Here is a 10,963-nt window from a genome sequence, read left to right as displayed (position 1 = left end):
CTTCTCTCCAGTGTGTATTCTTATGTGTCTCTTAAGATCGCGGGTCTCAGAAAAACGCTTTCCACAGTGTTGGCAGGTGTGAGGCTTCTCTCCAGTGTGAACTCTAATGTGCACTTTAAGGTTTCTCTTAAGAATAAATCTATTTCCACACTGTTGGCAAATGAAAGGTTTCTCTCCAGTGTGAACTCTCATGTGCTTGTTAAGAGTTCCTTTTCGGTTGAACATTTTTCCACATTGTTGGCATGTGAAAGGTTTCTCTCCAGTGTGAATTCTCATGTGCCTGTTAAGAGTTCCTTTTCGGTTAAAACTGTTTCCACACTGAAGGCACGCGTAAGGTTTCTCTCCAGTGTGTATTCTTATGTGTCTCTTAAGATCGCGGGTCTCAGAAAAACGCTTCCCGCAGTGTTGGCAGGTGTGAGGCTTCTCTCCAGAGTGAAGCCCCATATGGACTTTCTCTTCCATTTTGATTAGTACTTCTCTCTCCTTTTTAAGCACCATCAGATCTAAGGCTAAAGAGACAAATGCAAATCAACTCCAGTTTAATGGCACAAAGCAATTGACAACTAAACATTTAGACACGTAAAGCATCTGTCCTTTACCCAGGGGCATCGCACTGGAGGAAAAAGGTGATAGAGTGCATAAGGTCTAGATAACTATGGGGGAAATTGATGTTGGCAGCAGGATATGTCATGTCTTGTACTAACTCAAAAAAGTTCAATCTCTATAAATAGATATCTAATATTTTAATAACCAAAGCAGCACAAACGAAGCACAAACAACCCCGGCTACTTGGGGTAAATTTAGAGCATGTGGGGGGCTGAGTGACCTCAGAAAAACAAGCACTGAATATTATTTTTATTTCTTCAAAACCGAGCATCTCCGGTTTAACTGAACTGGCTTCCCGTTAAATATTGAGTAGAGTACAAGGTTCTGCTTCTCACTTTTAAAGCTCTTCATAATCTTGCACCTTAATATCTCTCTGACTTGCAGGGCTCTCAAGTCTCAAGCATTCACCGTGAGACACACGCATTTCAACCAGTTCACACGCTCTCACGCCACACCTTGTATTTCTCACGCTGAAAAGTAAGGGATAACTTGTCCCGCTATATGGTGTAAATGGACGAGGTGCAGGCTTTGCAGAGAGAAGTACTCTGCCAAGCTCATAGCTGTCTTGAGAGTTAAATGGCACCTACCAGCCCAAAAATTTGAATTTGCTGATTTCTGGTATATTACGTGATCCCGCTACAATCACGTTCGTCACTAGGCAACGTAGACGCGCACACACGGGACAAGGCCAGCGGTGGAATCGTTGCGGGGCTACCGCTTTCTCTCGCAGTGGAAGAGTTTAGTACAGTTGAGGAGGTGGTCGCGTTGCGGTCTCGGAGCGACCGTTGCCATATGTATTTACTAGAAACTAAATAAATGCAGCAGGGTTTTACATATTTATTTTTATTTATTTTTTTATTTATTCCATTTTACGATTACTAGACAAAATCACTTGCCTGTGATCAAAGATAGTGAGAACTGATGTTGGGGATTATAGCCAAATTTGTGCAAAACGTCTCGGGTTACGTATGTAACCTTAGTTCCCTGAGGGAACGAGACGCCGCGTCAGGAACGCTATGGGGAACGCCATTGGCGGGCCGCACTCTGAACTATGTCTAACAACCAATGAAATCACGGGAGTGACGTCACAGGCGCGGTGACGTCATCGACCGGGAAGTATAAAACGCGTGCGTTTGAAGCCGGCGGCAGCTCTTTTAGGAATGAAGCGAGCGCCGCAGGGTGCGGGAATTATGGTCCGAGACGCGGCGTCTCGTTCCCTCAGGGAACTAAGGTTACATACGTAACCCGAGACGTTCCCTTCCGGGAACTCGAGCCGCGTCAGGAACGCTATGGGGAACGAGACTACCAACGCCCCCATAATTTCCGAGCCCTGCGAGTGTCTGCTCAACCAGGGTGGAAAAAGAGAGAGCCCTTGTCTAGCATTACGCGGACAAGAAGGCCCTGTAGTCCTCGGCCCTCGGGCACACGAGGAATGGTAGTCTTCCTCTGTCTGGTCGCCAGCCAGAACGAGAGGTACTCCACGGCCCTCAGGCACACGCAGAGTCTTAGTCCTTTGTCTGGGGGTTAGCCAGAACAAGAGGAACCGAATGACCACTGTCTAGCACTCGGCGGACAGATGGTGTAGGTAGTCCTTGGTCCAGGAGGACAATGCACTCGACCTCAAGAGTGCTCCCCGGCCCGCAGGCACACGGGGAATGGGGTTCTACCTCTGTCTGGTCTCCAACCAGAGCGAGAGGTGCTCCTCGGCCCTCGGGCACACGAGGAGTCTTAGTCCTTTGTCTGGGAGTGGCCAGAACAAGAGGGACTGCAACGACCACTGTCTAGCACTCGGCGGACAGATGGTGTTAGGTAGTCCTCGGTCCGCAGACCCACGAGGACAGTGCACTCGACCCCAAGAGTGCTCCTCGGCCCGCAGGCACACGAGGAATGGAGGTCTTCCTCTGTCTGGTCGCCAGCCAGAACGAGAGGTACTCCACGGCCCTCAGGCACACGCAGAGTCTTAGTCCTTTGTCTGGGAGTTAGCCAGAACAAGAGGGACCGAATGACCACTGTCTAGCACTCGGCGGACAGATGGTGTGGGAAGTCCTCGGTCCGCAGACCCACGAGGACGGTGAGCTTGACCTCAAGGCTCCTCGGCCCTCGGGCACACGAGGAGAGGGTGATCCTTTGTCTGGGGGTTCAGCCAGAACAAGAGGGATCCAAGGCTCGGCCTGGAGCTCCGCCAGGACGCGAGGGAATAAGCCATTGTCTAGCATTACGCGGACAAGAGGGCACTGCAATCCCCGGCCCTCGGGCTCACGGGGAAGACAGTAGGTGCCTCCGCCTGGTAGCCAGCCAGTGCATGAGGCACTCCTCGGCCTTCTGTGAAGGCAGACGAGGAGTCTTAGTCCTTGGTCTGGGGAAAGCCAGAAACCAGAGGGACCGGAGTACACTCGGTCTGATAGCATCCTGCGTCAGAACACGAGGAGAATTAAGCCATTGTCTAGCATTCCGCAGACAAGAGGGCTGTGCAGTTCTCGGCCCTCAGGCACACGAGAACCGTGACCTCTGCCTGGTTCGCCAGCCAGTGCGAGAGGTACTCCTCGGCCCTCGGGCTCACGAGGAGTCTTAGTCCTTTGTCTGGGGGTAACCAGAACAAGAGGGACCGGAAGCTCGGCCTGGTAAGCATACCGGGACGCGAGAGTATGAGCCTTTGTCTAGCATTACACGGACAAGAGGCTTTTAGGTCTGCTCCTCGGCCCTCAGGCTCGCGAGGATGCAGGGACACTCCTCGGCCCTCGGGCACACGAGGAGCGTCGTGGCGAAAACGACTTCTCTTCTTTCCGCAGAAAGAATGCGCCTTGAGAAGTCTCCTCCTGGCTAGGGAGGTGGCTGACCCTCTAGGCCTAGCGCACTAGGCCGAGAGTACAGCCGAGCCTGGAGCGGCTCTGAGGTCAAGCTCATAGTACCTGACGGATGTCAGGGGCGAGGACCAATTGTCAGGGGCGAGGACCAACCCGCAGCATTGCAGATGTCCTGGAGGGGGACACCTGCTGTCAGAGCTTTTGGAGGCAGGCAGCCTCAGAAGGAGTAAGTCTTGGCTCCCCATGGAGCTGGGAGACCAGAGGACTTGGAAGTAGTAGGAATGGCATCTGTGATCCATCTACTGATAGCTCTGAACGTGCCACATGCTTTCTTTGTATGTGCCCAGTGCGCATACTGGACAGATATACTTCCCATTGGTCGCACTCCAGGAATGGAGGTAAGAGAGGCTTGAGACCCCTCAGGGTCTCAACCTGAGTGCACCACCGAGGAAACCATACCGACGAGCCACCACGAGGGGCGTGGTAGGCCAATAAGCCGCCACGAACACCCTCAGGATGGAGTGAGCTGGTTTTGTGGGTTTGCGAGGACTCAGTACTGTACCAACGGGCAGTAACTTGGTCTAGATGGTGTTCGTGACACCATGAAGCAAACAGGTTCCACTTAAGGTTTCCTCGTGAAGGGAGCTCTGGATAGGAGCAGGGTCTCAACAACCTCGGTTGAGAGACCCGAGTCTATGAGTTGCGCCCCCCCCAGGGGCCATACTCATAACTTTCCACCTCTCCATGTGGGGGTGGCAGGCCGCGCCCCCAGCTTGAGAGGGAAGGTCCAAGGCCATGGTTGGACTAGCCGTGACGATGCCGGCATGCTCTTTCCAGAACTCCAGGGTGCACAGTGATCGGGAGAATGTGTACAGACGCAGCCTCAGCCACGTCTGTACTATGGCGTCCAGTCCGGGCGGACCTGGAGGCACTAAGGAGAACCAGAGAGAACCTTGCGATATCTATCGAGTCATCAGAGGTCCCAACTTCTGAGTCTCTATGCTTCATTACTTCCTGATGAAGCCTCGATCTCCCGACCGTGGAGGAAACGTGTGACCAGGGGGTACTTGCCCACTGAGAGGCCACCTAGAGGGGCGTGGAAGGCGTTTATAGCCGCCACGTAACCCTCAGGGTGGAGTGAGCTAGCCCTGCGGAAAGGCGAGACTGTAGGAACTCCAGAACTGTACCGACCGGGCAGTTGACTGGGTCCAGGTGGTGCTCGTGGCACCATCTCGCTAATAAGTTCCACTTAAGGCCATACAGTTTCCTCGTAGAGGGAGCTCTGGATTGGAGAAGGGTCTCAGCAACCTCGGTTGAGAGACCCGCTCCTATGAGATGTGCCCCTTCAGGGGCCACACCCATAACCTCCACTTCTCTGGGTGGGGGTGGCATATTGCGCCCCCAGCCTGAGACAGGAGGTCCCTCCTGACGGGAATCTCCCACGGAGAGCCGTCTAGGAGAGATACCAGGTCCGAGAGCCATACTCGTGCCGGCCAGTACGGGGCTATTAGTAGCAGCCGCACTTGAAACCGACGGACCCGTTCCAGAACTCCCGGGAGCAGAGCGATCAGGGGAAAGGCGTACAGACGCAGCCTCGGCCACGTCTGTGCCATGGCATCCAGCCCCAGTGGAGCTGGAGGAACTAGAGAGTACCAGAGGGGACAGTGCGATGTCTCTTGAGTCGCAAACAGGTCCACCTGTGCCTGGCCAAATGTTCTCCAGATCTGCTTCACCACCTCTGGGTGAAGCATCCATTCCCCGGGCCTCAGCCCCTGCCTGGCAGGACGTCTGCTCCCACGTCCAGAGATACTGGACTGCTCTCTCAGGGAGAGAAGTCTTTCCTTAAGACCATAGGAGAATCCGGTACGCCAGCTTATATAAGGGGCGTGAGCGGATACCTTCTGGAAGGAAACACTTCAGGGCGTGGAACACGGCTAGCATCTCTAGGCGATTTGTGTGCCAGGAGAGATGGGATTGCTCCGCAGGCCTTGGGTTGAGCGGCCACTCATGACCGCCTCCCCATCCGGTGAGGGATGCGTCCGTCGCTAGCATGACGCGGCGACGAGGAGCTCCCAGAACCGGACCCTGAGAGAGAAACCAGGGTTTCTTCCACATGGCCAAGGCACGTAGGCAGGGCCGCGTGACCTTGATCTTGCGAAACGGGTTTCCCCTCGGGGAGAACCGCCTGGTTTGAGCCACCACTGAAGTGGTCTCATAAGCAGCAGTCCAAAAGGAGTACGTTGGAAGCGGCTGCCATAAGACCTAACAGTACTTGGGACTGTAGACAGTGGGTGACGGGCCTAGCTTGACCGCATTTACTGCAGTAAGGATCGACTCGAACCGAGCAGGTGACATTCGTGCCTGCATCGTGGTCGAATCATAGACTACACCTAGATAAGTGGTTTTTAGAATCACAACCTTCTTGGTGTTGAGTCTCAACCCCAATTCTTTCATGAGAGCGAGAACAACACCTCGATGTTGAGCCGCTAATTATTCTGAGCTGGCCAGAATCGACCAGTCGAGTATGCGGATGTCCTGGAATCACGGAGGAGCCAGAGCAGCATCCACACACTTCGTGAAAGTTCGGGTGAGAGCTAGGCCGAAAGGAAGTACTCTGTATTGGTGAGCTTTGCCCCCGAAAACGAGCCTGAGAAACTTCCTGTACTGACTTCCTGTTCCAGACCCTGCTCGGGGTTTACCCCGCTGAAAGGTGTCGGCTTAGCGCCGAACTGAATAGTGTAACCTTTCTCTACAGTACGCAGGACCTACTTGAAACATTTGGCAGTAGTTTCCACGCTGCCAGAGAGTTTACTAGGGTACCAGCCTCTCGAGACTGGTGTCTGGATTTACTCGAGGAACTAACTCGGAGACCTGTAACAGCAAGCTGGCAGGAAGCTCCTGAACTAGCTCCTCGGAAGTCCCCCGCGGGGGCTGCGAACTCTCCAGGGCCGCTACGTTTCCGGGCGGGACAGCTAGAGGATGTTCGCGGGAGATCGCCACGCCCTGTATCACTGGCAGGGTTAGCTGACTCATCTCCTGAGGGCCACGAAGGGGTCTGAAACCCGCACCCGGAGGTACGGTGCAAACCCCCTCGCGAGGGGCTGCCCTCAACGGCCCTGAGCCGTTTAGCCGAGGACTTCCTAGATTGGAGGACGACCCTCAGGTTGAACCTCTTCTTTTTCTTGGAGGCCCCCGACTTAGAGCGTTGCTTTCCGGGTCCTCTAGGCATAGCCGGAGGAACGCGGGTGGCAACGCTCTGTTTCTGCGCCTCTGATGTGGAGAGCTGGTACACGGCTGGGGTTTAAATCTTTCCCGTCAGGAACCCCAACACGTGTTCATTTGCTCATCAAACCTGATTTTTAGTTTTATTAGGCGGCCTGAAGAGCAAAGATGGAGCCTTCAAAAATGATGCCTAGACCGGGGAACAGAGGCTGATAGCGTCTGTTCAACCCGCGGCGTCATCTTTACTTTCTAGTTTTTCCTAGATCTAAAACTCAATGTAGATCGGGAAGGACAGAAAGCTCCGTTTGGAAGTGCTGACTTAGTCCGCAGGAAGCAAAACGTTTGCTTTTCTGCGGCTCATGTTTGCTTATTTAGCTAATGCACAGTCAGCACAACCACCAGCTCATATACTGAGGCGATTAGGGGGGGGCGGTTGAATACTTTTGACAACGCACTTCACATCAACCTCCTCAGAGGAAGATATGGAAAGCGTTGGAAACCTTTCCTGGAGGGAAGTAACCGCATTGCGGGCTTCCTCATCCAGACAAAAGGTTTACAGATCCACCAGATAGGAGAGGAGATAGGGTATTTTTAAAACACCCGTCTCCGGTCCCTCTAATAGATCGAGCCGCGATCTCAGCGAGTGCAGCAACCGCTCCGCCTCAGCGGAAGCGGGGCCAGACCCGCGAGAAACGCTGGCGAAGGCTCCCTCCTCGAAGAGAGCCTTCTGTGGAGCACCCGCAGTGGAGATTTTTACGCTCACACTGTGGACAGGCAGCCTTTTCGAGGGCTGACTGTGCGTGCTCTACACTCAAGCAGACCACACATAGACTGTGTGTATCCCCACCAACAATGAAGCATTGGCAGGGAGGAACACACTATCTATGTGGCTGCTTGTACCGCCTAGTTTCGTAACACTTCTTTCCCCCATGGTTGCATTTTAAAGGTCATACTACTCAAATAAAAGCCGTGCAAACTGGCACGAAAAAACAGCAGTATGACCGAGACAGACACAGACACAGAGCGCTCTCGCTGAATGACAAAAGCTGCCGCCGGCTTCAAACGCACGCGTTTTATACTTCCCGGTCGATGACGTCACCGCGCCTGTGACGTCACTCCCGTCATTTCATTGGTTGTTAGACATAGTTCAGAGTGCGGCCCGCCAATGGCGTTCCCCATAGCGTTCCTGACGCGGCTCGAGTTCCCGGAAGGGAACTATTAGTTCTTCAACAGCTTTAACTCATTGTGGGCCTGAAATTAAGGAAAAGACAAGATAATTGGTAAATCTGTTAAAAAGACAGACAAATTCATCCAAATAAATAGTTTTATATATTTCAAAACACAAATGTATCAACATTGTTGGGAAGGTTATTTTGGAAATAGGCTGTAATAGGCTACAGATTAAATTTCCCTATTTATAATGTAATTTAAATGTAGTGTTACTATTTCAATTGCTTTAGAGGTAATGTAACATTACATTTGATTACAACATTTCTAAGGAATGTTTTCAACTGTTAATCCTTTTAAAAACTTTTTAAGCAGGCAGGTTTACCTTACAGTAGCACTCAACACTAATTACTGTCAATTTTACAAAATCCTTCATCACTTGAATTAAGATTATAATAGTTTAATTTTAAAACACAGCCACCGCAAAATCTTTAGCACCTCTGTTTAACTCCTGAAACAGTGGTGTCTCTTATTTTAAAGCAGTCAATGCGATTTGGGAAATAAATCAATCAAAATATTTACATGTAACCCACTTTGTAATTGTAAACATTTTTAAAAGTAACTGTAATTTAACTATATTTGTAATTTCTCAGTAACTGTAACAGATTAGTTAAATGTCGTTTTTAATTCAATTACATGTAACTAATTACTCTAGCTAAGTTCAAGCCCCTACCACTGTCATCAAGGCATCAAAGTCTGCAATAAACACTTGAAGTATAAAATGACATTAGTAAGCTGAAATATGTACCCTCTCTCTTTCACAAACACACACACAGATTGACATACATGCTATGAGCAAGTTCTGCAATCCTCCTCTATGTTTACAGTATGTGCATTGAGCTCTGCTGTTTAGTTTGCTCGTTTGGGGCCAAATTTATTTTTTTACTTTTGATACACATGCATTTTTGAAATATTTAAAACATTTTATTTTTATGAATTTGACTTATCAGATCTACCAGTTGTTATATTTTTTTATTTTGTGCTGGTTAATTATGAACAATAGATAGTTGAACTTTTACCAAAAACTGGAGAGAATTGCGTGGGGCCGAGGGGCCGCTGCTGCAAATATTTGAGTGGCTCCTCTCCTAACAGATAAAATCTCACTCCAAACTTTTTCCAAAACTTGAGAGCCCTGGACTTGCTTTATATTTGCACCCCGAAGCGCACTCTTAGATCCTCTTTCCCTTGTTGTACCTTCTGTTGGATTAGTCACTATAGGGGCCTGGGCATTTAGCTATGCTGCTCCTCATCTTTGGATTTCTCTCCACAATCTATATGACAGTGACAGTCTGACTACATTTAAATCATATCTTAACACTTGTTTAAATAAGCTAAATTATTATAAATTTAAATTATGTAATGTTAAACAGCTGTTGTATTGTGGTCTTGATTTTTATGATTAGCACTCAACTGTATGATGTCCTTGACTGTTTTGAAAGATGCCTTTAAACAAAGCATTATATTATTATTATTAATCAAATTGAAGTTCAATATAGCACATCTAGCCATCATAAGTGTGCCACACAGCTCTAGGGGGTAGATAAAGGCCTCCTGAAGCGAATCAATGCATTTAAGATAAATACTTTAAAAACCTATTTAAAACTTTATAATAGTAATTTCTAGCCTGTCAATATAAGCCAACAGAATAGTGTTTTTTCTTTGCTAAACCAAGGATATTCTAGTACAGCATTCAACTAGTTTACTCCCTTCCCTTCGTCTTGTGGACAGGGATGTACATCATTGCTCACGTGGACCGAGTGAATAACACTATCAGAACCAGTGCAATCACTGACTTATTTGCCAACTCTTCCTTTTAAGTTTGCAAAAAAAGTTTATGCACCATTTCATAGGCCTATTGATATGAATAGGCATTTGGGAAAAGCGTAAAATTAAACATACAAATGAAAAAGACATGGCATATAATCCATCCATAAATAATAAAAAGTGACAAACTACTTTAGAACTAGAACTAGAGCTGTTAATTACTTAAATTCAGCATAAACTCAATCCCCCGGTTTCACAGACAAGGCTTAAGCCTAGTCCTAGACTAAAATGTAAATCTGAGTTGTTTCAACTAAAATAAAATTGCACTGATTGATCCTAAAATATATTAGTGCCTTTGTTTTGTCTCAAGATGCACACCAGTAATGTTTTTATTCTAATCACATTTATGAAAATTGCTTAAATGTCCTAATTCAACTTTGGCCTAATCTTGGCTTAGTCTAAACCCTGTCTGTGAAACCGGGCCAATGAGTTCTGCAACTCGAAGTCTACTTTCTTAAATAAATCATGTTTTAAATGGATTTAAAAAAAAACAAAACAGTAACATTTCATCAAATAAGTTCATTTGTGTCAAACAACCTCCGCTTCCACTGTTTTAAAGATAACAGTTGCCCTTCATATACATACAGCCAATGTCTCAAAAGTGGGAGCAAGAATCGCAGGAAACATAAAAGCTCCTCTTGCTTTCAGAGCTGATATGTGGGTGCAATTCGGTTTTAAAAAGAAGTCAGGGTGTAATAAATTAGATAAACAAATGCTGTTTGTGAGCTTTGCCAGGCTACACCGCTTCATCACTTAACAAGACACCATGCACCTCAGCTAACTCTGTTGATTCAAGCCGAACTACCAAGGGTAAAACCACCAACAAGATTGCATCTACCTCAGTTTGTGCAAAAAAAATTACAGTAACATTTTATGACATTCATTATAAATATAATTCATTTTTGGATCAAATGAGTGTGAATGAAAACCAACCTGTTTGTTCCTCAGTATCTTCATGTTTGACTGTGAATGTTTCTTCAATCTTAAGGTCTTCAGTCTCCTCTTTAATAAATGCCATATTTTTAATAGTGTGTCACGATGTCACAGTTGCTTCAGCAGGAGTTTTTCTGTGTGTTTGGACACTTTGTCCTGTTTAAGATGAAAATAATTCACAAATATTAAAAGCATACATGAAAACTTAATCTCTAAGTGTGTCCCAATCAGCTCCTTAGAACAGTAGTGAGTGCACTGGTAATGGAGTCAGTCAGAGTAATAAATCATGGAGTTAAATGTTCTGATTAAATTATATATAAACGATAATATTAGGTATTTATGATGTA

General features: G+C 47.9%; 1 protein-coding gene across 1 annotated transcript in view; it reads right to left on the bottom strand.

The window, feature by feature from the left end:
• The window catches only part of LOC141334052 (uncharacterized), an 82,489-nt gene that overhangs the window by 53,653 nt on the left and 17,873 nt on the right, over positions 1-10,963 (bottom strand). The window contains exons 4-5 of the mRNA XM_073839206.1: positions 496-503; positions 86-453 (exon numbers count right to left, since the gene is read on the bottom strand). Coding sequence (XP_073695307.1) covers positions 86-453; positions 496-503 — 376 coding nt within the window. The remainder of the gene's footprint in view (positions 1-85; positions 454-495; positions 504-10,963) is intronic.

This window comes from Garra rufa, chromosome 4, assembly GCF_049309525.1.
Source record: "Garra rufa chromosome 4, GarRuf1.0, whole genome shotgun sequence".
NCBI lineage: Eukaryota > Metazoa > Chordata > Actinopteri > Cypriniformes > Cyprinidae > Garra > Garra rufa.
This window is presented reverse-complemented; position numbering and strand designations above follow the sequence as displayed.